Here is a 27970-nt window from a genome sequence, read left to right on the forward strand (position 1 = left end):
CACTGGATATTTTTGGAAAAAATATAATCTTATCGTCAAAACAAACCTCGTAACAGAATAAACGCTAATCATGCTAAGTATGCGTAGATTTTGTTTTTAACTGAAGATCAACAATAATCATTATTACGCGCGTAATTAGGCATATAGTTAGAGGGAAAGCCCGTGGGTTCGGACGTAAAAGAGCGATAGGCTGTTGGAACATTCGTGGGCCGTGAACATTCGTGTACTAGACACGTCCTAAATAGTGTGCCTCACACGTCCATGATTTTCGTTTCTCCGTTTTCACACAGTCCCTTTGCCGAGTGTGTCCTCCCGGTCCTCACTGGCACTCACTCTCTCCAACCTCTCTAGTTATCCCACCAGATCAAATTAACTAGCTAGCATAGTGGTCCACGTAGATTGCGCGGCTAGCATCATTATATTTTATCTCATATAATAGCATATATGTTTCTCATTATATTATTCAAATATATTAAAATAACAACACAATTTTAAATTTTACAATAATTTTACAAAACTACTGATGTGTAATATTCATATTATATCTTATATACATGTTAGTTATTAATTATTTTTAATATCAAATTTTAGTTATTTGTAAATTATATATATTCCTATAGGGACTCTAGACTCATCTTTTAATATTTATTTTTTTAATTCCGAATTTTCTGTAAATTGTATTTCTATATAGACTTTATGATCTTCTTCTAATATTATTTATTTTTATTTCTAAATTTTTATTATTTTAAATTTTATTTCTATGTGGACTCAAAACTCATCTTTTAATATTCTATAATTTTTAATTTCGAATTTTAGTTACTTCTAAATTGTATTCCTATATTTACTTTAAACACTTCTTCCCATGTTTTTCTTAATTTAAATTTTATTTATTTGTAATTGTATTTTTATATGGACTCTAAACTCTAATTTTAATTTTATTATGTTTATTCTAAATTTTAGTTAGTTTTAAATTCATATATGAACTCTATACTTTACTTCTAATATTCCTTATTTTTTTAATTCCGAATTTCTATTTTTTTTCTTAATTGTATTTCTATATGGACTCTATACTCAACTTCTAATATTCCTTATTTTTAATTCTGAATTTCTATTATTTCCTAATTATTTTTCTATATGGACTCTATACTCTACTTCTAATATTCCTTATTTTTAATTCTGAATTTCAGTTATTTCCTAATTGTATTTCTATATGGACTCTATACTCTACTTCTAATATTCCTTATTTTTTAATTCCGAATTTGTATTTTTTTTCTTAATTGTATTTCTATACGGACTCTATACTCTACTTCTAATATTCCTTATTTTTAATTCAGAATTTCAGTTATTTCATAATTGTATTTCTATATGGACTCTATACTCTACTTCTAATATTCCTTATTTTTAATTCTGAATTTCAGTTATTTCCTAATTGTATTTCTATATGGACTCTATACTCCTCTTCTAATATTCCTTATTTTTTAGTTCCGAATTTCAAATATTTCCAAAGTGTATTTCTATATGGACTCTAGTCTCCTCTTCTAATATTCCTTATTTTTTAATTCCGAATTTCAGCTATTTCTAAATTGTATTTCTATATGGACTCTGTTTTTTCTTTTTCTCCGATTAATGTGAGAATTTCAAGGCCATGAGAGCGAACGTGGAGGCTCCTTTTTCTATTCCTTTAATTATATAATAGATAGATTGTTTAGGTCCCACTCCCACCTTATTATAAATATGATATTCTTGAAATAAAATTTGAACGGTAGAAATATAATTATTTTGGAAAAAAAAGGTAGTAATATTTTACTGCCCATTTACCTTTTACTGCACATTTATTTATTGGTAGTAATATTTTTACTCCCCTTTCATTGTGTGGAGTTTAGTAGCTCATTTATTAGAGTACTATATGTGCTTGGTAGTAGGAATGAAAATGGTCAGAAAAACCCTATACCATTTTCATTTTCATATATTTTTCTCGAAAACGGAATCAGAACGGTAGACCCGGAAACGGTAACGATATCGGTAATATCGGTATATCGGAAATGGGACCGTCAGAACGGAATATACCGATATTGGTCGAAAGTCAAAATTCATGTCGGAATCAGAGGAGTGTGGCGTAGCACACATTAACTATGCACATTAACTTTATTCTTGCATCATCACACTCCACATAACACCGTTATATGATGATTAATGGTATGATAATAAGTTTGACGAACAATATAAACAAAGTTCAACAATACTTTAATATCGATAAGTCGAGGAGACCAAAGTTCAGTAAAATCCACATGCCACGTCATAGGGTTAACAACATTTTCCCTAGTCACTTCTCCAATTTTTATGGGCTTCAAGCCTACCAGATTTCCTTAATTCATGGGCTTCCGATGGGTTGGGCAGGCTGAGCTGCTGGAATTAGTTCCACAAAATCCCATCTAATCCCGTTCTCTTAGGCGAATTAACTAAACAATAAGTCCTTATTAAACGCCTTCGGGGGCCCCTAGCTACATTATGTAGGGTTGGGTTAATTGTTGTTTCTTGATATATATATATATAAATATATATAGTGCTTAATTTTATAATGGGAAAGGCAATACTGCAGTTCACCCTCGATGTTAATTTGTAGAGATACAATATAATATATCATGTTAGAATACCGACAACTAGATATCAAGAGGTTCGTCGATCGTCAAGGATTATACGTCTTTAAAGCAAGAAATTAACAGAACAAATCAAAGCAAAACGAAGGGGGCCTATTGGTAATTAATGCTTATGTTAGTTTGATTCTAATATCTCGCCCTGTTAATTGCTGAAAGTGTAACATTGGTTAAAAAGATGTTGAACTTTTCTAGTCGTACATAGGGCTATTATATACTCTATCTGCTTTCTGGGCTCGACCATGAATTAATGGTTTCCCAGTAAAACTCATTTCATCTGTTTCTTAATTCGCTGATTCATTAACGTGCGTAAGCCTACCATCCATGAAACATTTGAACACACAAACGGAACCATATAAACTACAAGAACCATCCTTTCAGACGAGTAGGACAGATGAATGATCTCATTAATTTTTGGTGTAAATTAAAGTTTGTTACTACATATGTAGGGAGAAAAGAACTGGCTCGTACCTGTTTAATTAGGAGTTGCTAGCGGCGCCGGCCTGTGCATCACGCGGAACGGCCAAACATCAGATATATAGCTCGATCAATTCGGCACACTTGTTATCTCGAAAGCAGAAAACTGAGATTACCAAGGTGATACATATACAGATTATTACAGCGCTGGAAAGATTAGCAGACATGGTTGAATCAAATCATCGCAGGTAATTCATGGATGCAAAAGCAGAGTGCTAATTAATTGCAAGCTAATTAACGCTGGTTGGTAAATCATGGATGCAAAGGCAGAGTGCTACGAGGTTGCTTACCTTGATTGCAAATATGCTGCTGCTGCTCTCTTCGAGCAGTTAAGTGCTGAATGGCCATGGCTTTATATATTGTGTTCCCGTTCTAAATCTAGGCAATGTGGATGTCGAGCCATGTTTTTTAGAAATATAAAACTAAACTATAAAAGAAGGACTCCAAATGTATAAAAAGTAACTAAAAATCTCAGCTTTCTTGGGTGTGATACTGACAGTGGGGTCCATCAGAGACACCAAGCCGCATATCCCCGAAATGTCAGTCTCTGTTTACGGTGATCTTCTCGCAAGCGCGCGGCGCCACCCCGGCCGGTGTGATGAAAAGTCCAGCTAAAAGATTTTTTAGATAATGGAATGAACCATCCCGGCCTTTACTCCAAAGAGTTACAGCCAATTATTACAAAATGTAACACACTTATAAAATCTTAATTCAAGATAAAACCTTCAAACCAACCAAAATTAAAAGAAAGACGTAACATGACAAGGAAAACATTATTCTAGCCTATTAGAAAATCTCCATCCATGGTTGGCAAAAAGTTGCATAACCGTTGACTCAAGAGTACGACATGCAACATTCAGGAAAACTCCATCTTCCTCACACTTTTGTAGTTGAGCCCACAGCCGAAGCCAATATGTTGCCCTGAAAATTACCTGCATATTAGAAACAGATGGTGATTTGTCAAAAACCCTATCATTTCTACACAACCATAGAGCCCAACATAAAGCAGAGGCATCAACAAGTATCAACTTTCTCTTGTCCTTGTCTACACCCTGAAGCCAACCATTAAACATATGAGGTATGCTTCTAGGAAGATGTAATCCAAAAGAAAATTGAACAGCTCTCCAAATAAACTTTGCATAATGACAATCCATAAACAAGTGCTGGATCGTCTCATTTTTCATGCAAAAACAACATGTTAAACCCCCATTCCAATTCCGTCGTGCAAGATTATCCTTTGTTAAAACGACTCCCTTAAGCAAATACCACATAAAGATTTTGATCTTAAGCGGCATCTTAAGCTTCCAAATAAACTTATTTCTATCAATGTAACTATTGCTAATTAAGGCTAAGTACATTGACTTTACTGAAAAATGTCCATTTTGATAATAATTCCATCTAAAGCAATCAGCAGAATCATCCAACTGGATATGAGCAATGGAAGCACACAAATTATACCAAAGTGTTAGATTATGCCCAACTAAAGCTCTCCCAACTAAAGCTCTAGCTAAAAGATAACGGGATAATACATGTACGTACAGATCAGACCACGTTGTGCTCTAAAAAGAAACGATCAGACCACGTTTGTGACAGCTATTTTATGGGTCCATATATAGATTAAATACAGAATATACCACTCGATTGGCGCAGTTCCTGGAGTAAGAAAATTTCTTACTGCAGCATCGATTTATTTAGTGCCCACTAGTTCTTCATCGCAGTCGCAGAAAGGTGAAGACAACTGTATCGATGGCCCAATCTGTGACTGAGGGACCAGGAATTACGCCCCTCTAGATGAAGTAGTACTCCGTTTAATTTGAGAGGCGAGAGGAGATCCCATGCAGTTTGAGTAGGACTGCAAGTTTAGCGGTCTCGGGTCTTCACTAGTACAATAAGATCAGAGGTTTCAACGGCTCGAATCTAGGAAGAATACTGTTTGTAAATATAGGCCGAGTTTAGTTTCAAACTTTTTTTTCAAACTTCTAATTTTTCCATCACATTAAAATTTTTCTACACACATAAACTTCCAACTTTTCCATCACATCGTTCCAATTTCAATCAAACTTTTAATTTTGGCGTGAACTAAACACACCCTAGTACTACAGGATTCAACTGGTACAATAATATGATGAACAATGTTTTCGTGTGATCTAGGCTCTTCTTATTTGATCCAACGATGGTTGCTAAAGTTGCAGTCATACTAGCGGCTGCACGTGATTTGATGGTAACGAGATGCTCGATCTTCCATCAAGTAGAGATAACTATTAATTTGGTGAAAACATGACACACACGTTCCGGCTTTCGATTAACACAATCTGAATTCTCTAATCGCAGCACCACGTCTTTTGTGGTTATTAACTATGCCGAAACCCGATTGGTCTCGCCGAGAAGGCTAATCCCTGCGTGCAAATTGAAGACACGAGCAAGAACAAGAAAGACTGCAACACAATACAGATGGTTGATTAAGAAATCGAAGTTGGGGTTCCACAAACCGATGAACCGACAAAATGCAATGGGTTAAATAATCTAAGCAAAACTCAAACCTAACACGATGATGGCTACTGAATATATAGGTTCTATGGTCCCCTGAACAAGTCCATATTAGACTCTAACACGATACATGACCCAAACAATCCAAAAGACGGTGACGCAACTCTCGGATAGATTTTGGGATGCCTTTTGTTTCGACTATTTCAATTGACTTGGAGGGAGTTTCGATGTGAAATTAGGCCCATTGGAAAGATGGTCTCCTTAGCTTTCCATACAAAGGTAGAACGTCAAAAACAGAGTACGAATGCAGCTTGGGCGAAATTTTTAGCGCAGACTGCTTCTAAAAGTCAAGGTGGAATTGAACTTGATATGAATTATGCCTCCATCTTGATATGAATGCCTGTGATGATCTTGTCAACTCCTAGCCTCTATCCAACTGCATCCTGTTCCTCTCCATAGTTCCTAACAATAATTAATCATTAGTTAGCAATCTACACTACTACAGAAACACACATAGAGGTTGGCACTATAGGTGCCGGAAGTGCTAAAATCGACACATGTAAACCTTTTCCCACCTCCGCGGGTTGAAAACACAACAAACTAGCACTTTTAAACGACTATTGGTGTCGATGTTTTTTTTAAAAAGAAACCTTTAATACATTATAGGTGTTGGTTAATTAAAAACCAACAGCTATAATATATTGGTAGATTATTTAAAAAACCGACGCGTAAAAACCGAGCCAAGCCAGGAGGCGGGGTTTCCCTTTTTTAGCGCAAAGGGGGGGGGGGGGGCGGTGAGAGGGAGCCTTATCCACTCGCCCATCTCTCTCTTTCTCTCTCTCCCCCTTCAACCCCCCTCCTCCCCCTCCCCTCTGCTCCCTCTCCACCCCCATCAACTGAGACGATAGCAATGGCGGGCGTCTTCGGATCCAGCGTCGACAGTGATTTCAAGGCAGATCCGTCATCGGCAACGAGCGGGGTGGCGTACGTCGGCAGCTGTTCCCGCGGTGGATCTGGCATTGGCGGGGGCTCCAGTGTCAACCATGTCAGCAGTGAGCAGGGCGGCTGTTGACGGTCCTTAAGTACCAAATCCGACCATCAATTCCTGCATAATAGCAAACGAAAGAATATAAAATTGAATACCATTTCCACAAGTTTTGGTGAATATTACTTAGAGGTAGTGATTATTACTAACAATTTCCACAAGTCTTGGTGAATATTTGTACGCATGTGAAATATGGACGAAAACCTAGGAATCACCCTAGAAAGAACCATTCTCGAAACCTCCGATATCCGGTGCAAAGTAATCATCACTAGGCATCTCAATTCCTGTATTAGTGTCTAAAAATGACAACAAGAGGTGGGTCAATACAAACGTATTGGCATGTCTTACCGAAACCTTGGGAAGCCTATATCTACATATAGGTGCTGATTGTCAACAAGAACCGACACTTATTTCTTTCAAGGAGGACAAAAATAGGGGAAGCTGATGAATCAGCTCATTCAAGCCGATTGCTTTCAAACCCCTCTCGTCTCCCAAATATAGCATCCACATGTTTAGAACCAACATTAACAAAGATCAAGAGCATACACACAATTAGGAAAATCCATAGATTAAGAATCTCCACATAATTAATTAACATCTAGACAGAACAAGAACATCCACACAATGAGAAAAATAACTAGATCAAGAGGAACCAACAACGCGTAAGAAATATATGCACCGGTCTTGAACTCCTCGATGCTGGATCGAGGGCACGTCGCCCTTGCTTTTGTCGAGCGAGAGGCAATGGTGTTGATGCCCTCCCACTCTCCGTTGTGAAAAAGTCAAGGACGGTGGTGGTTGGATCTAGCGAAGTCGATTGCCCTAACTACCTCTGCGCGTGGATTGGGCCACCCAAGAGGAGGCGGTGTGGGCGAGGAGGGCCATCGGTGGCTGCAACAGCGGAGAGGAGGAGGCGCCGTGGGCAAAGAAGACCGGTGGCGCGGTGGCTGCGGCGGAGGAGAGGAGGAGGCACGATGGTGAGGGCGAGCAAGGATGAGGGTCGAGGAAGAGGCAACCACCACCCGCACTGAAGAGGTATCTGAAACGGGAGACAGAGAGGAGAGGAGGATTAGGATGGGGAAAGGATAAGGCTAGGTGGAAATGACGACTTTGAAAGGTATTTTTTTCTCTTTTCTCATCCATGCCTATTCTCGGCTCGGCTTAGCTCATGGTAGGTTTCGGTTTTCTTAAAAATTGGTATCTATAACTCTATTTTAAGCGCTGGTTTAGTAAATAAACCGATACCAATAATTATTGGTGCCGGTCTTTCTAATAAACGGGTCATTATAAGAAATTAAATGTGACGGTTTTTAATGTTAGACATATATATATATAGCTGTAACTGAGAGGACCTATATTTTACACCTGGCAGCAGAGTCGGGGTATTCCTAACCCCTCGGTAACAGATTGGGCCATCCAGTCTTCTAATTAACCTGCTGCGCGTAGTGGGCACTAAATAAATTGATGCTGGCAGTCGGAATTTTTTTACTCCAAGCCGACTGGGGTGTGTGTGTATTCTGTATTCAATTTATGGATGCATAATTAATTAGCTGTCACAACGTGATCTGATTGTTTCTTTTTAGAGCGAGCACAACGTGGTCTGATCTAACGAGCTTGTTGTATCATCCGGTTATCTTATGGCTAGACTTTATTTTATCACACCAGGGCGACGCTTGCGAGAAGATTCCCGTAAACAGAGACTGACATTGCGGGGACATACCGCTTGGTGTCTCTGATGGATCCCCACTAGAAATGTAAAAGTAGCTGAGACTTTTAAGTTACTTTTATATTTCAAGTCCTTGTTTAAGTTTACTTTTGTTTCATATTTTTTTTTAAAACAAAGTCGACCTGGCCGTTTCACATAGTACTCCCTCCCATTGCTCAGATTTAGAATGAGTATAGTAGCCATGGCCGCTCAGCACTAAACCGATCGAAGAGCAACAGCATTTGCAACAGGTAAGTAACCCTCGTAGCACTCTTGCTTGCATCGTCCATGAATAACCAGCGAGAGCTCTTGGATCGATTCAACCATATTGCTTAGCTAGAGCAGCAAGCAAAACGCGCGTACGCTAGCTTAATCCTTGGTTTCCTTGTGCTAATTTCTACTCTTCAGCAGTGCAGTTCATGACTACTGTCACCTTGCTAATTAATTAATCTAACTTCTTCTCGATCTACTTAATTGCCAGGTTAACAAGCAGCAGAATTTAATTAGGACCGATGTTTGGTTCTGCAAATCTGCAATGATGTATGGGCGTCACCAACCGCTCAAACTGCAGGTATGAGTAGTCCCTAAATATAGCAAACGTTTACACCAAAAATGATGTGATCTGCCTTGTGCTCGGTTGAAAAGTTAGTTCTTGGAGTTCCCTTTTTTTTTAGAAAAGAATATTTTTTATCCGGCCTCTATATCCAATCAGATATATGCAGCATTTTTTAATCTAGGAACTTAGCCTATCAAATAGAGAACTTAGCTCTCAAATAAGCCAATTTGAAATTCGCTCCTATAGAGATTTGAACTCAGGACCTTGGGGTGCTACTCAGATCATTGCAACCACTAGGCTATATGTCCTTTCACGAAATGATGGATGTAGCTAGGTTTACACGCGTTATGGCTTGTTCTCGGTTAATAATTAATCCTCGTGCGGAGGCAATTGGAAGGGATTGAGGGGATTAATTACACACCTATTGAGATGTGAATTAATTCTCTTCAAGGTGGTGTTAATTTGAAACTGATGAGATAAAAATTAAGTTGGTGTGTGTAAAACGAGAAAGCCATTGGCACATGATTAATTATGTTTTGATTATTACAAAACTTGACAAATGAATATATTTGGTATTTTAAAGCAATTTTGATATAGAAAGTTTTAACATGGAACACACTACGGGTCCTTTGACTAGATCTTCATCCCATGTGACATTGACACGACGTTTATGTGGCAGTTTGATTCGGAAAAAAAATAAAAAACGTGGGACCCACTTGTCAATTTCACATAGAAAATAATTAAGAAAACGGTGATGTGGTTGCCTACGGCCGCGCAATGGTCTCCTCGCGAATCCCAGACTAACCTCCCTCGCCGGACGTACGGCGGTGGCGCGCACCTGGACGGTGATATGGTTGCCTGCCTGCGAGCTCAACCACGCTCAGGGATTCTGCGGCGCGATGGCTCGTTGTGCCGACGACGACGTCGTTCGTCATCGGCGATAGATAGCTAGCCCGATCGATCGAGGCACATGTCGTGCACCCCGGGCTGGCACGGCGTCGGAATTAGCTAGTCTCATCAGCTTGCGACACACCTTCGATCGGCGGCAGCGGCTCGACGTCGCGGCGTTCGCGTCGAGGGCGGCTGTTCGCGGGAACGCGAGTACGTGCGTCAGAGCCAGTGGACGGCGCCGCGCAGAACGACGGGCTTGGCGTAGCTAGCTAGCTGTGGAGCTCGATCGCATTCCCGGGGAATGGCGCAAGCGAGAGGAGGGGAGTACATGGACGGTGAGCGTCCGGGGACTAGAGGTCTCTCCGGCAGGTGCGCGGCGAACGACGAACGGCGAGCTGCCCGGGAACAATGCCCTTGGACAACACGGGGATGTTGAGGATGGAGTGGACTGCTCCGTTGTGTGACGCTGAACTCATTGGCTGTAAGGGGAAGACCCCCTGCAGTACACTAGCCGTCACCTCCTAACCACTAACCGCCGGATCTGCCGTCTCCTAGCCGTTTGCCCCCGCCGCCGACGCCGGCCCACCGCCCTCCTCCATTCCCGCCCGTGTCCACCGCCCACCGCTGGGCCACCGCCTCCCACGGTCATCCCTCTAAGCCCGGCGATCCCCCCTTCTTCCCCCTCCCCCGACCCACCCTCCCACCTCGATCCCAACCCGGGACCCTAAACCCTAATTCCATCGCTTTCATCTGAGTCGCCGAAGCTGGAGAAGGTGTCGCCGAAGCTGGAGGAAAAGAGCTAAGGTCGCCGGAGCACGAATCACGAAGAAAATCCCAAGGTCAGTAATCTGCATGATTTTGACCTCAAAAATTGCCAGCCATTTAGCCATTTCGTAAAATGTATTAATTAAAGTTGAATTTATGTCTTTTAATAGTATTGTTATCATTATTATTAGAAGGCATTTTTTTAAGAAACGCCTCAAAATCTCATATATTTGTATGGCGTATTTCAACAATTTCTCTAAAAATAGTCTATTTCAGTTGCACTACAAAATACCCAAGTATCCAACACAAGGTGTATTGTTTCCAACGTATTTTTTCTAGCATTAATTTGAGGCATTCTTAATTAGACGCCTTCAAACTACCTTGCTGTAGTGTGTTCTTGACCTGCTACTGTCAAGAAGTGGTATACACTAAATAAATCGATGCTGCAGTCGAATTTTTCATACTCCAAGAACTGCGCCGACTGCTATATTCTTTATTGAATCTAAGGACCCATGAATAGCTGTCACAGCGTGGTCTGATTGTTTCTTTTTAGGGGGCACAACGTGCTCTGATCTAACAAGCTTGTATTACTCGGTTATCTACTGTTTACGGGAGGACATCGTAAACAGTAGAGACTGACAGTACGGGGACATTCAGGGTTTGGTGTCTCTGATGGACCCACGTCCCACTATCAGTCTCACACCCAAAGAAACCGACGGCCTGTTTGGCAAGAGAAGGGAAGAGGAATGGGAGTTTTAAGGAGAGAGTTGATGGTGGGATTGGTCATGGGAGTTACTTACATTATAAGTCCCCATCCCTTGTTTAGTTTCACATCGAATTCCCTCCAAGTATCACGAATTAACATGCCAAGAGATTGGTGGGAATTGGACCTCTTAATTCTCCATCCCAAACCCCCTCGAATTCCTAAGTCTTTCAACCAAACTATAGACTTAAACTCTCAGATATCATAAACTCCCATTCCCCATCACCAACTCCTTCCAACCAAACAGGCTGCGAGGTTATTAATTACTTTTGCATTGATCGAGTCCTTCTTTTAGTTTACTTTTGTTTTATTATATTTTTTCAAAACAAAGACTCGACCTGACCATTTCATATACTCCTCCCATTGCCCAGATTTAGAACGAGCAGCGATGGCCATTCATTCAGCACCTAACAGAAGAGCACAGCGGCATTGCAAATTGATCAGGTTAATATTAGTCTTGTAGCACTCTCTGCATATCCATTAATTACTGGTAAGTATATATAGCAAAGCGTTAATTCAACCATGTTTTTGCTGATTTCCTTGTACTAGCTAGCTGCAAAGCACGTTGCTAGCTAATTTCTAGCACGCGCTGTTATCTGTATGTATATCACCATGCTAATCTCTGTTAATTTCTGCATTCGAGATAACAAGTTGGCAGTTGCCGATGTTTGGTTCTGCGTGATGCACAGGCGACGCCGCTCCCAAACTTCAGGTATGATCCAGTTAATTTCCAGGTAGATAGATGGTTTCATTCATGTTCCTGTACCCGACTGAAAGGTTTGGTTCTTTTGGAGTATGCATGCTCATCAGTAGGGAGTACTTGGCTTATTCCTTGTCTATTTGTATATCCTCTGAGGCTCTGAACTTAAAACACTACTGCCATTAGTTGCCCTTTATTTTGCTTTGATTTGTTCTCCGTTTCATGCTTTTCAAGTGTTAATATATCCTTGACACGGGACGAAAACCTCCTCATAGCTCACTACTACAGTGCCAATTTTTCCGTACGGGCTAGCCAATTTTCGCGTGCGGGTGGACGGCCCGCACGCACCCAGTCGTCTGGGAAAATAGTGATTTTCGCGTGCGGGCGCGTGCGGGTGGCGTGCCCGCACGCGAAAACCGATTTTCACGTGTGGGCGCTTAAGCCGCCCGCACGGAGAAAAAAAAGAAACAAAAAAAAGAAAAAAGAAACCCTAACCCTAATCCGCCGCCGCCTAGCCGAGGCCCGCCGCCATCACCCTCGCGGTCGCCCGCCGTCGCCGTCGCCGTCGCCGTCGCCCGCTGCCGAATCTCACATCACAAGAACATCTCATGAACATCACAAGAACACACATCACAAGACGCATCACAAGAACACATCACATGAACATCTCACATGAACAAATCACACACAAAAAACACAAGTAAAAAAGAGAGGAGGGGGAGAGATAGATCCTGTCGCCGACGCATGCCGCCGCTCCGCCGGTCCCCTCCCCTCCGCCGGAGCTGCAAGGGAGGGGAGAGAGCCGCGCGCCGCCGGCCTGCAAGGGGAAGGAGGGGAGGGGCGGGTGCCGCCGGATCTACCGCCCCCAAGCCTCCCCTCCGCCGGATCTGCATGGGGAGGGAGGGGAGGGGGCGCGCGCCGCCGCCGTCGTCACCCGCGGCCGCCGCCACCGCCCCATGCTCTCCTCCCGCCGCGCGCCGCCGGATCAGCTACCCCCTACCCCGGATCTACAAGGGGAAGGAGGGGACGGGGTAGCCGCCACCGGATCCGCGGCCCCCAAGCACCCCCTCCGCCGGATCTGCACGGGAAGGGAGGGGAGGGGGCGCGCGCCGCCGCCACTGTCGCCCGCGGCGGGCGCCGCTGGATCCGCCGCCCCCTCCCCTGGATCTGCAAGGGGAAGGAGGGGAGGGGGCGGGCGCCGCCGGATCCGCCGCCCCCAAGCCCCCCCCCTCCGCCGGATCTGCTAGGGGAAGGAGGGGAGGGTGCGCGCGCCGCTGCCGCTGTCGCCCGCGGCAGAGGCCACCGCTGCCGCCGCCTGCTCTCCTCCCGCCGCCGCGCCCGTGCTGTCGTGGAGGGGAGGGGAGGGAGATGGAGGGTGAGAGAGGATAGGAGAGGAGAGGAGAGTGGGAGGAGAGGAGAGGAGTGGAGTGGGAGTGGTTGGTGGCGGTGGAAGGTGAGTTAAATGGTGGGCCCGTGCGGAGTATGCGGTTGGCTTAGGACGCCCGCACGGGAAAATCTATTTTCCCGTGCAGGCGACACCCCAGCGTCGGTTCTCTATTTTTCCGTGCGGTTCCACTTACGAACCACACGGAAACAAAAAGGGGGGTGTCCAGGAAAATCAATCATGTAGTAGTGGCTGGTCGATCGGTATAGTACTCACATGAATCTATAGAAATTATGCCTAAAAAAAAGCACGAGACGGAACACAAAACGTTGGGTCACACGCACTGAAGGGAGTTAAGAAACTTAAAGGATGGAAAAAAGTGTAGAACGACCAATATTATTGTAAAGAAAATCTAGGAATTCAAAAGGTTGCAGATGCATGATGTCAGGTACGGTTATGTATATACTATGTGTCATGTTTGAGTATCGATCACATCAGGGTCGATCGTCCCCAACAAATTGGAGGGGTACGTCCGAAATATAAAAGAGAGAATCCATTATATGACACTGAGTTTGTCATATATATACGATTTGTCACTGACTTTGTCACATTCTATAATATGCCATCAACTTTTTTCTTAACTTTTTCTCCGTTCGGTTAGCCTCCGTTAGTACTGTACAAAATGACCCAAATACCCTTCGGACAAAACTTCCAAAATTTGGACAACAATTCTAAAATATAAGATTTAAAGTTTTTGGCCAAAATTTTGATGTTTGCCATCTTATGTTTATAATATGATATTTTAGAATTTGTATCCAATTTCTGGAAGTTTTTGTTCTAGGCGTATTTTGGTCATTTGGGTAAAATTGTACAGTTCTAACGGAGGCTAACCGGACAGCGATAGTAAATTGTAGAAGTTAAGCAAAAGCCGATGACATATTGTAGAACGTGACAAAATCAGTGATAAATCGTAGACTTGTGACAAACTCAGTGGCATATAGTGGATTCTCTCAGTATAAAAGAGAGAATGGTGCTACCTTTAGAAAGTACTAATTGCATAATATATCATGGCAATATATTATTTATAATGCATTATGACATGTCTATATTATCACTGATTTTTTTACTTGATCTGCACTACCTTCCAACCATGTCAAGAAAGCTAGCTAGCATCAATATAATATAATATTTCTTTCTTTACCTATATCCTGTTATCAAACAAAAAGAATGTTCGCAACATATGTAATGGCGTTCCGGCTAAAGAAAAGAATCGTTGCAACAATTCAATTTTTTCTTACTAAAGAAAAATGGAATCCTTATTGCCTATAACACACGTTCAAATAATTGTTACGAACTACATTTGTTTGATGTGGTTATGATTACCATCGAACACTTAGTCGGAGCTAAAAAGTAAACAACTCATTCTAGCCGATTCAGTGGAGCAGAAAGAGTAATATTTTAAAAAAATAAAATCAAGAGATCCTAAATATATCGGAACATAATTGTTTAAATTGAAACACATCATCTTTTGAGCCCTTTTTTTTGTCAAATTCAGTCGGACACCTTGCACGTGCCAGGACGGGCCTCAAAAACCTAAAATCTTAGGTTATTGAATTGAAATGATTGCGGCTATAACAATTTAACAGTAGAAAAATATCCCACAAATACGATATTACAAAAATCTCAGTCATCCGTGGTTGCTGGTGACGACATTGATAAACAACACATGAAGGATCTGTTGTTGCAGCAGGTATTGTTCATTATCACCGATGGTCCTAGTTGTCCATCACCACCATTTGTTCCAGGACAGGCCAACCTGTTGATAATGCACCACGATATGAAGAGAGATGCGAGGAACCCCACGCATGTAGGCAAAATTTTCATCCATGTAATTGGCGTCCACTGAGCCAGTGAACGATTATTCATTCCATCACCGGCGGCACTGGCGATGATCGGCTCCCCGGTGGGATTGTGACATAGGGTAGGGTGGACAACTCGGTAGATGCCCTTGGTAGTGAGGAACAGAGCAGCCCTCGACAATAAAATTGAAGAACCCGACAATGGCTGTGCCGCTGGGGTCGCAGGCCATGGGAGAGGTCGACGAGCAACCGACCATGGCGATCCTCATGGAGGTATATTGGTCGCTGCCTTCCAAGGTCTCCGTGTCAACCCATAGATCAGAGCCATACCTGTAGTCCTGTAGATGTATCTGAAATTTCGAAAAAACTAATGACCGTTACAACTTTGAAACAGCATGATTTCCTAAACATTGTTTGAATATAAGCAAATCTATTTTCTTATTAAAGTAATATAAAAATTAAATGACTCTCCGCATTTTCTCTCAAGGTTTACACATTCCTATATTAATCCGAGAAAAAGAAGAACAATTATAAGGTATTGTCTAAAGTGTGGGTCTAGATTATAGCGGTCTAGATCAAATAATAGAGTCCACTTAGTAATACTGTTTATAAAAACAATTAGGAATATCCATCTTGAACTCAATATGATATTAATTAAAACTTAGCCAAGAGACGACACCTTACAAACACCCCAATTATAAGAGAGAATACCTTAAACCCGATAATGCATTATTGCATATAAGAGATAAACTGATATATAAAAAGCAATAGCCAATAATAGATCAAAATAAGAGAAATATATTTAGATAGAGTCATACTGTAACACCCGAAAAAAAAAAGAAGCAGCTAGCAGCAGTAGGCCATGGGCCTTGGCCCACGCATGCATGCAGCCCAACAGTAGCTCGCGGCACTGTAGCACCGAATAGGTACCGCCTCGCTCGCCAGCAGGAATTTGCACCTGCTTATAAGGATGTTTGCCTGAGGACTGTTAACTCCGATTCCGAAATTTTTGCATTAAAGCGATCACGAAAAACACAGTGAATTATATAATTATATAATTTTTGTGTTATAATTATAGTTACAGTGAATTTTTGCAATGCCGTTTTCGGGTCCTGGACTGTCACACATAAAAAGTGCCGTTTTCGGGTCCTGGGCTGTCACACATAAAAATAAAAAGTTAATGGGATCGTACATTAAAAAATAGGAGTAATTAATTCACATCATAACCTTGCCCAAGGGTATACGTAGGAGTATATATTACTACCTGGAAAGTGGTTAATATCCAGGCGAAGAACCTTGCCCAGCCATGTGTTCCTATCCCAAGAAAAATCAACGTTGCCAGGAGCTGTGTTTATTACACCATGTCCGGTGGCGATGTACATGTATCCGTCGTTGAAAAATAACTGGCCTCCATTGTTGAGGCCAGATATCTGGAGCTCCTGGGGCGGAGGCACAACGCCATTCTGAAGATCGTCTTCAATTCCTTTCGATCAGCAGTTTTTGTCATGCCCTAACATTTCATAATTAATATAATTATTAATATATAATTAAAGAACTCATTTTATTTAGTAGTGTGCTACACCTTTTAGTAACAGATTTCAGCCATTTCAGTATTAGAATTTTAAGAATAAAGATTACAACTCGTACGGTCATAACTCATATATGAGTAATTTTCCTAAAGCGTGAAGACTTGTGCGCCAGTGTGCACCAACAGGAGCATAATGCATAGACCGCATACCATGAAGGTATAATTTTAGCATCCCTGAACTATATTACAAGGAATATTTGCGGTCCCATTTGGTACTATATGGATAGATGCGCTTCTGACACCCAGTGACTCTTTAACACCGTGTCTTTGCCAAAATTGATCTAGCAAGATCACATAAATTTGAAAGAAATTCACTAAATCATATTTAGAAGTCCGCGAGGACAATGCTAGCATGATATTTGATGATTGGTGAATTGGCAGCACGAAGTACCAAATATCTACACGAATGGACTAAGTACGGGCTATGAATTGCAATATTTGCTATGTCATTGTTGTAATACCCGCGGTAGAAAAGGATATGTAGTCCTCAAAGCAACGGACTCCAAAAGAATATTCAGACCATTGGCATGAACATCCACCCTGCAACTAGTGCTATTTGCATCTACTTGGTTTATGTGCATATCCTATTATCATAATGCATGGTAAAATGCTCTTTCCTAACGTCAGGAACTTCGAACGGAGGTACTTATGAAGCCTAAATTCCTTCACAAAGTAAGAATTATTTCCAGTCATTTAGGGGGAGAAAATGAACCCTTAGATAGAAAATGTCAGGAAACATGATAGTTGGAAAGGACTAACTCATGTTACGCCGCACTAGTGAATGCAAACTAAGTAATGAAAGTATGCATGAAAAATTGAAACAGCTAAATCACTTTGTAAATACTTTCATGATTTCAAGAGTTTGATTAAGTTGCATGAATGAAATGCATCGGAGTAGGGTGAAATACTGAAGAAATTAAAGGTATCCCTCAACTTGTCCAGAGGCCGTGAGTAAAAAACAATAGGACAGGAACTCCGGCTCCTCACGCCCCCAAAGTAACCAGAGACGTCTAGCGAAAATGGGGCAAGAGTCCGGTAAAAAAAAAGAAAATTGGGCAAGAGGGACTATCATACTCAAAGTCACGAAATGTACCCCACCGAAGAAGGGGAGCCAATTGAGACTTGGCAAATGGTACAGAACCTCATAATAGGTGTGCCACATCTTCACATCAAGGAAGAAAACCAGCAGTTAGAGTACACACTAACGCTTGTGCATGCCCACGTCAAAAGCATTAAGCAGAAATAATTAGCATACGAAAAATGCATTTCCTTGTTTATCCATGGATACTCATATATAGCCTCATACAACAAATAGAAGTTGGCAATGAGATCTATTATGGGCAATGTCTTTTTGGACAACAAAACTCATTGCAGTCAACCAGGATTTGAATGGAATTAATGAACTAGAAGTTGAAAAGAAGAACTCAACCTAAATATTGATAAGCATAGAAGATAGAATCAATGAATGCATTTGAGGAGCTTGGATTGGATACTTGCATAATAGTACATGAAGAATTACTAGGTTCCGAACCAACATAGAGAGAATAGAATAAACCAGGAAAGAATTGAAGAAACAAACTCATTCGTTTTAAATTTGAGTTTGATTTGAAATATTTAGCCGAATCCAAATCATGCTTACGCTTGTAGCTAAAGGCATGCGACAAATGGAAGTCTAGTACATCAGCCTAACCACACTTAGAAATATTCATTGTGCATGGCTTTGGAATAGTCAATTATCACTAAAGTTGGGACAGTATTCCCAAACACAAGTGTGTGATAGCAGCGCTCAAATATATACTTGGTGAAAATTGCACTAAACCGAACGAATCATCATTGAACTATCCAAAGGTCCAGCATGGTTTTGAGAGATGGTAAACCGCGACAGCAATCACGATTTGAAAACTATCTCAACCCCCACTATTTATGAAATTAAAACAGCATATATCAGACATATGCAAATGAGTTAGGTGAGAAGCAAACACACTAAGCACATAAATCCTAAGCTCTTCTATGTACGTGAATTGCATAGATGCAACAAACTAAGTTATGTGAAAGTCTTGCTGATTTGTCCATAAACTCAATATTAACATCTTCTCTTGAATAGATGTGTCCGAGAATTCGGAATAATGAGACTTAGATAAATGCTAAATTCAGGAGGAGAATTAGACTGACTCATTTCAGAATCTTGATATAGAAAATCAAGTGCCCAAAAATCATTCTAGAAAGATTGAACGAAGAATTGAGTGGATTGTACTCTTTTTCCCTTGGATAAGTTTTCGCATCAATTTTTTATCAAGATTTTTAATGAGACAATTCACGCGCATAGCGTATGCTTACTCTTTCTCCAAATTTTTTCCACTGAATTTTTGTGGAGTTTTGATGAGGCATAGGCATCACTCAATGAGAGTCCAAGGGGGAGTGTTTTGGAAACTGCCGGCTCATGAAAGCCCGGCCTGGTTACCCACACTAATTGGGCCCATCACTAAACATGGAAGATAGAAAAGGAAATGACTATAGATAGAGGAGTAGAGAGGAGAATTGTATTGGTGAATAAGAAGAGAATGAATGAAAAGATGCCACACTTTCATATCTTGTGTCTCTACTTTATTGTAAACATTATGCAACCCCTCTGTACTATATATGTAGCACAGGGGTTGTATAATAGGAATGACCTTTCTGTAGTACTAGCACGCTACACTGTGATAGATATAGCCATCTATACCGACAAGGAAATAATGCAGGGCGTTATGTATATACGGTGTCCTGTACTTACTACAGTGCAGTAGTTACAAGAAAACAGTGGCAAACAGATGCCAGGTTATTTTATTTTATTTCATAATGGCACGATGAGCACTCCAAACAGATGCAGGCTCGCTGTGTTAGCCATTCCTTGACGAGGCCGGATTTTTAATCCATTTTATTTCATATATAATGTCACGATGAGCACGCCAAAACAGATGCAAGCTCATTGGCACAACTCAAATTGAGATGCTTGTTGGGATGCCCATCTCCATCACGGACGTCATGTCCTTGGGGTCACCGTAGGACGGCTTGAGCAGCACGTACGGCACCACGCCGGGGCCCTGCCGGTTCTTTCGCTCCGGATCCTTGTTCCGGCAGTCGATCGTCTCCGCGATGCTCATCATCCTCTCGTTGAACCTCCCGAACGCCGCCCTGACCTCCCTGTCCGCCATCCACGCTGACTCCGCGTGCGTGCCAATGTACTCCTCGCCGGGCGAGTGTGACGATAGCAGGTTGAGCACCGGCAGGACGAGGGTGGTCTGGTACTGCGACGGGAACGTGTCCAGCAGCACCCTGACGGGATCCTCAACGAACGTCGGCTGCATGCCCTCGCGACCGCACCCCTGCTCCTCCGTCGGCATGTTCCGTCGGGCGATGGTGGGGCGATTGGGGAAGTAGCCGGCGTAGGGGTACTGGCCGAAGTTCACTGCCGCGTGGTGCCCCGACGCGACCCAGATGATGGTGGTCAGGACCTCGACGAGGCTCCCGTGGCAGTCCAGCTCCGGCCACCCTTCCTTCTTGTCCGGGTGGCCCTTGGTTCGCACCTCGTTCCACCAACCCTGGAGCTCCTTGTCCATGTGGATGTCTGAAGCCAACAGGTAGTAATGGTTCACGTAATCCGACACCCACTCCTTGATGGAGTCCCAGATGAGCAGGCCGTCGTTGGCGTACGGGTAGTCCTCTATCGTCAGCTCCAGCTCGCCATCCTCGCATTCGATCGCCATGCCCCTTTATCAATGTCCAACAAAAAACCATCTTATATACATCAATCCTATATTTATATAGGAAGGAACAAATTACATGCATCGATCAGCTGTTGGTTATTACCTCCGGATGAGATCGGCAGGCAGAGCCTCCATGTCGAAGCGCCAGAACTTGTCGTAAACCGCCGAGCTGAGCTCCATGCAGTGCTTCCCCGGCGCGAAGGCGCTCTCGATGATTCCATTGGCGTTGATGAGCATCCCGCGCGCCTGGGCGTTGATCTCCATGGTGAAGCGGAAGTGCGGGTGCAGCAGCCGGTAGATGGGGTGCATCTGGCTCAGCCGCCGGTTCGCCGCGATCACGTACGGCTCCACGCAGCAGTGCGTCCTCAGCCTGAACAACCAAACATGATTTGCAGCAATATAATGCAGGTGCATGCAACAAGTGATGAAATTAATTATCAATTAATTAAGAGTGATTTTACGGTACTCGAGAAGATATCATACTTTTCAATGTAAAACTTGGTATCTCCCATTGCCTCAAGTACTCTACGAAAACTTGCAGTTTTTTTTATACGTTTTAGTACCTCTCAAGAATGGTAAAATTTCTCGTAAATTACCAGTGGCTGACGAGCTGGTGGTAGCCGGCGTCGTGGGCGAGGACGTGCGTCTTGGCGAGCTGCCACAGCCAGGACGCCGTGACGCTGGTGCCCGCCGGCGTGAAGACCTGGCGCCACTGCGGCGTGTTGGGGGACTTGGGCCTCGTCAGCTCGATGGCGATCGGCCTCAGCGTGCCCTCCTCCGTCAGGAAGAAGAGCGTCCGCGAGGCGTACAGCGTGGTGTCGTCCAGCTCGCGCACCGCGTGCACGAACGGCAGGAGCACGTCGTGGTAGTCCAGCATGAACAGCTTCTTCTTCTCCACGGCCTGTACAGTGTATTCTCTCTTTTTTATAAAAGCAAATACTCCCTCCATTTCAAAATGTTTGACACCATTAACTTTTTAGCACATATTTAACTGTTCGTCTTATTAAAAAAATTGTGAAATATGTAAAACTATTTGTGTACATGAAAGTATATTCAACAATAAATCAAATGATATGAAAAGAATAAATAATTACTTAAATTTTTTGAATAAGACGAATGGTCAAACACGTAGTAAAAAGTCAACGGTGTCAAACATTTTGAAACGGAGGTAGTATATATGTATATATTTCCCTTTTTAGATGTATTTAATTTCGACACTTCGCCAGATCGGTCCATCTATCTGTGATGGTCTATCCATGTGACAGGTCAAAGGGCCTCGTCATGGATGATCCCATCTCTGATGGGTCAAATTGGATCCTGTTTGATGAGGCTTAGAGATGCGGTACGTCACATGTCACATATAAGGACTCGTATGTACGTACCTAGTGATGTTCCTACGTGTAACTACCCTATATTGTTGAACATGAGGTAGCTCGTCTATATCCAATGAAATAGTTCAGGGGAGAGTAAATTGGAACTTTTTTCATCATTGTATTATTTAAAAAAGTCGACTATATATAATTATGTCAAGTACTCCCGGTAAATTTTATTCCTGGTGTACCTATGCTCTTTTTTAAGCAAAGAGTAGTATATATGTATTATATTTTTCGATGTATTTATATTTTTAAGCAAATATACATGTGTATATACAATAAATATATATGTATTTATATATTATCTTTTTTGATTTATTTAATTCCTGAGAATATATATATATGCTTGTTCATTCACCTCTTCTGCTGTCATGACCCCATTAATCTGCCCTTCAATCAGCTCTCTGGTGATGAGGGAGTCCCCTGGGCCGTAGGTCTCCTCGTCGAGCTTGCTGAATATTGGGAACTCCTGCACGTATATACGTTAATTCACGTTGTTGATGAACAATTATGTAAGGAAATTAATGATGCCGATAATATATAAGATGAAGAACTTGCCGTGTCCCTGACAAGTTGGATGCTGAGGGGGTTCATCCCTGCCAGCGTTTGCCGCGCGAACTCCTCGTCTCTCAACCATGCAAGCTTGTCCTCTGCAATTTCACATAATAAGTCTGGTCGGACCGTTGTACTTCATTATAGAATTAGTGGTATCTTCGCTTTTTAATACTACATCTGTTCCAAAATGGACAAAAAAAATTATATGTCGCCGTTGATTTTTTGTAACATTTTACCATTTATTTTATTAAAAATTCAGTAGGCATATGTAAAAGTATAAGTTTTCTTCGATAATAAAATAAGTCACAACAAAATACATGACATTTATATTATTCTTTCAATAACATGAATAGTTAAACGATATGAAAAAATGTTAACGATAGCATATATTTTATTACAGAGGGAGTATTTGACACCATTGAGTTTTGATCATATACATTTAATATAATCCACAAACTATTTTTTTTAAATATGTAATTATAGCTGATATTGTTGTGAATTGTTTTATCAATAAAAATTTAGTTTTAGAAAGACTTATGTTTCTTCATATTTTCATAATTTTTTTTGAATAAGATCTCTGTTGCGTACTGTCGTGAATCTCGGGCGTTTGGAACTTGAACAATTTGCGTAGCTCCTCCTTGAACTCCTCCTCCTCACCCTTGAGCAACAGCTTCACCTGCCTCTGGACCATGCCGGCGAGGTAGCCGTCGACGTCGTCCGCCTCCGGCTGCGACGACGGCGGCCGGTTCTTGTACCCGTCCTCGTACAGCGCGTCGATCGCCGCCAGCGACGGGAAGCTCCGCCGCCGGTCGCCGGACACCCTCCGCGCCGTGGTGAATGCCGACAGCATCGACAGCGCCCTCTTGGTGGCGAACACGCCGGCCCTCCGCTCCGTGAACGCCTCGTCGCGTGGCACGTAGATCCCGTCGGCGGTGGCCGGCGGCGACTCCGACGACGGGTCCGCCCTGCAGCGGCGGCGGCCCGTGCGGCAGCGGCGTGGGTAGGGGCGCTCACGGCCGCCGAGCACCGGCCGACGAGTGGCCGGGTCATTGTCGGGGTCGCCGAGGTCGTTGTAGACATCGTAGTCGTAGACGCGCTCCCACTCCTTGCGCTCGCCGCGGCCATTGCCGCGGATGGTCTTGAGCTCTTCCTTGCGCAGATTCTTCACTCCCCTGGGCGTCTGAGACGGGAGGTATGACGACTGCAATATCGCATATGTAGATGAAAGCAATGAGGAAACTGTTTTAATTACTCGAGCAGACATCCCCTCGTTTATTGTATGTTAACTAAATAGTTATATTTTTTTAAAAAAACCTAACAATATATGCATTTATATATTACTTTATAAATGTGCTAGCTTAAATTCAATTTTTATAATTAGTTATAAAAAAATAAAGCTGAATTTGAAGTTACATATTTTGAAGTGATACTTACAAATTAACCAGTTATTAATAATTTTAAAACTATTTAATTGATATTCAATAAACGGGTTTCTACTTGGACGATTAGAATCTCAATCACAATAATCAGTGTGACTAATTTGCGGCCGATTGATTGATGGTGGCGATAGGGAAGGGAATAAGTTGCCTTGAGAGGGAAGAAGAAGCGGCGATCGTTGGGGTTGTTGCAGGTGATCCACGAGTTGCATTGGAAGGTGACGGCGCTTGAGTGATGGTGGCCGCCATGGAGGTGGACCTCGATGTCCGAGATATACACCTCGGTGTTGAAGCGGTTGACGACATTGACGGCACCGATGGCGCCAAATGATGATCGAACGCCGAAGCTAGACTCATATATGAAGGAGCCGGTGACGTCGTCCATGCGCAGGTATTTTGCTGGTTGGGGCTCCGTGTGCCTCTCTACATGCAGATCGATAAAAATACGAGTAAATTTCATAAAACCGTACTCCATCCGTCCTAGAATAGGGGACATATCCGGTGAAAATGAGCTAGGTGTTGAAAACTCGTGAAAATCATACCTAAAAGTTTTGTAAATTCATGAAAAAAAATACTAGAGATAGGTGTAGATATGAAATACATTCTAACCAAATCTCAAGTTCAAACTCAACTTCGTTTAGGAGTAACAAAAAAGACAAATTTCAGGTGAATAGTAACAGGACACTATTCACCTAAAATTTGTCTTTTTTGTTTCTCATAAACGAACTTGAGTTTGGAATTGAGATTTGGTGAGAATGTATTTTATATATACACCTATGTCTAGTATTTTTTCATAAATTTACGAAACTTTTAGGTATGATTTTCACGAGTTTTCAACACTTAGCTCATTTTCACCGGATATGTCCTCCCTAGAATATAAGAATTTTTAAATAGTGACAAACCAAATATTTTTAACTTTAACTATTTATAGTGAAAAAAATAAAAAAAAAGATCGATAGAATGATGTTACTATATTTATCCCTAAACAAACTATCATAATATTCTACTCCATTTATTTAAATTAACTTATTTTTGAAAATATTATTGGTCAAAGTAGTATATTGAAAACTGTGTCGAAGTTCAAAAATGCTTATATTTTGGGATGGAGGTAGTATCTATTATTGTTCAAGTTACTGAAAATCATAGGAATTTTGACACGTGAGATATAACCCTAGGTATTATGGTCCTAAAGTTTCACAAAACTATGTCGTTAACCAATTTAATACACTCCTAGCTATATCAAAATTTTTAAAAGCTATACTTACATAGATGTAACATTTATGTGATGAACTTATAAATTTGAGATGTGATTGTATAACTAAAAGCATGGTAGATCAAAATGATCAAAGTGTGGTTTTGTAAAACTTCATGACCATAATACCCAAGGTAAAACTTTTGTAAAACTAAAAAGTGCGGTAGATCAAAGTCAATAATAATTTGTTCGATTTGAATAGTTGAGGGAACAAAATGTCTGGTATTTGAATTTGGGTGGGTAATTCAAACGACTGTGATAGTTTAGGGGATAATTTGGATTTTTCCTAAATGGAATACTCTATAGGGAATTTCTTACCTGTACTCGAGCTAAAGAAATCAAGGAAAAGCCAGTTTCGGTTAACCATGTCGGCCACCTTCTCGGGAGTGGATATCCCCTCTTTCAAGCGCACCGCCACAGTGGCCGTCACCGTGGTTATGCCCTGTACCTGCATGGTCTGTTCTTCTTCGTCGACGTCTATATGGCCTACCACTTTTCCATTATCGACCTCGGACAAGCCGATGCGGGTGCAGCTTACTTTGGAGGAGACGGCGGGGCGGCGAGGCGCCCACTGGCCTCCTAGCGAGACCGAGCTGGAGAAGGAAGAAGGGCCGCCATGGCTAGGGGATAGCACTGGCCCTAGAGGCTGTGTGGCCATAAGCATTATGGCTAAGTAGCTAGTGTGTGTTACTTCCACTTTCAAACGTATGAAAGTAGGTAAAGAAGGGTGGAGATGTTTGAAAGATCATATGCTCAGGATGTCAATTTATAGGGACGACGGACTAGGGAACGTACCACAGTACATGCATGTAACTCTGCACATGCTACATGTGGGAACACCTGCGATGCTTGGTCTATGTTACACAAAATGTTTCTACTTTTTTTTTTAAAAAATTGTGGCTGGATTGTGGACACGTGTTATATAGATAAATGAGAGTACAATAAGGTCATTCACGCCGAAGAGAAAAAAAAGACATAGCAAACAAAAATAACGAGTAAATTTTACAAAACTAAAAATGTTTTTGTCATAAAACCATAGATTTAGAACCAAATTTATCATAGAACCATACATACATACATACATACATATATGTATATGTATGTACATATATACATATATGTATGTATGTATGTATATATGTATGTGTATATATATATATGTGTGTGTATATATATATATATATATATATCATAAAACAGATTTAGTAATAAATTAAAGTGTTGCAAAGTTATAGGTTTTTCACCAAGTACAAGACTATAACATTTACTAGGTGATTCCCCGCGCTTTGTCGCAGAAATTCCTAAGTAACTTTTAATATTTTTAATAATCAAGCTAAAAGTAAAAATTATATTAGTTATTAACAACAAATAAAACTGATTTATCAAACTATATTCAGAGAGAAATACATTTAGTAAAGTCTGTATGAGATTGTAGATGAATGAAATACGATATCCCGCACTTTGATTATATGGATGAATATATGTTATTATAAAAATGATGGATATATAAATATTAAAAATATTGTGAAAAATAATATGAAGGAAGATGATTGGATGTTGATTTGTAGAATTCAATGAATTATAGATGATGTTGCATGCTTGCATAAGTTTTGCATGTAATTATTACTAGTAGATGATGAGGTAGCATGTTTGCATGTTGAGCTTTAGCATTAGCGGGTTATAACTTTATAGTAAGATATGATAACTAGTGCCATGGATTTAAACTATATAAAAATTGTAGTTTTGTGAAAACTCCAATAATACAATAACAACTTTGTGATACTTGGTCTTTATGATAAATTTTATGTTAAATATGTACATTTGTGATACAACGCTTTAAATTTATAGTTTTATAATAATTTTGAGTATCCATAGTTTTGTAAAATTTTCTGGTAAAACTTCTGTAAATCTGTTATTTATGATCTAGAAAACAGATACTAAAAATAAACTATAAAAAAGACACTCAAAATAAATTCAACAATTAAGTTTTAAAATTTAAATTAATCATGGCTGACATCAGCAAGCATGCCTAGCCTTGCACAGCACGCTGGTTGCATCAAATAATCATGGCATCAAAACAACGCATGTGGTTTTGACTGAATTTAAATAAAATTTTTAAATAGAAAAACTGAATTTTGGGGGGGGGGGGGGGGGGGGAATAACATTCAATTGTATGAAAATTTGACTTTAATTTGGCATGGGTAAAAGGGTCATAAAAAATCCGTTCTCCAAGTAAACCAAAAATATTAAAATAATCGTGATAGTGTATTTTAATATATTGGCACTAAGCCAGAATGTATTATATTTGCCACGATGTCCTATGACAAATGCCAAAGATCTACTTGCTCCATCACAAAATATAAACATTTTTAGACCCGGATACGGTCTTCAAGATGCTACTTTGACCAACAATATCTATAAAAGTAAGATGTTTTAAATAAAAAGTGTTACATATTATGATAGTTTGTTTAATGATAAATCTAGTAACATCCATATTAGTGGTCAAAGTTAAAAATGTTTAACTTATTACTATGCTAAAAATACTTATATTTTAGTACGGAGGGAGTACGATGTATAGCAAATTTTGCCGTACTAGCCATGATTTTGAACAAAAATATCTTCAATTAATATATCGTAAAATCCATAAAAATGTTACAGTACTTACTAAAATTTGGAAACTCAAAACCAGATATATTGAACAGTCAAAAAATAAAAACACATATAGCACGAACTG

The 27970-nt window shown here is 41.1% G+C and overlaps 1 protein-coding gene across 2 annotated transcripts; it reads right to left on the reverse strand.

Annotated features, from left to right (window-relative positions):
- Positions 1–19574: 19574 nt before the first annotated feature.
- Positions 19575–25958, reverse strand: LOC127756466 (lipoxygenase 2.1, chloroplastic-like). Of its 2 annotated transcripts, none has more exons than XM_052281795.1 (8): positions 25555–25958; positions 24136–24407; positions 23206–23749; positions 22552–22643; positions 22352–22462; positions 21217–21521; positions 20724–20990; positions 19575–20624 (listed from the first exon to the last, which is right to left on the reverse strand). In XM_052281795.1, the coding sequence occupies exons 1-8, from the start codon at positions 25898–25900 to the stop codon at positions 19853–19855; spliced, it is 2709 nt and encodes a 902-aa protein (XP_052137755.1). In that variant the 5' UTR covers positions 25901–25958; the 3' UTR covers positions 19575–19852. The 2 variants fall into 2 exon arrangements, with proteins under 2 accessions (XP_052137755.1, XP_052137754.1); XM_052281794.1 differs by having other exon boundaries at positions 23137–23749.
- Positions 25959–27970: the final 2012 nt, after the last annotated feature.

The sequence above is a fragment of the Oryza glaberrima genome, chromosome 12 (assembly GCF_000147395.1).
Source record: "Oryza glaberrima chromosome 12, OglaRS2, whole genome shotgun sequence".
NCBI lineage: Eukaryota > Viridiplantae > Streptophyta > Magnoliopsida > Poales > Poaceae > Oryza > Oryza glaberrima.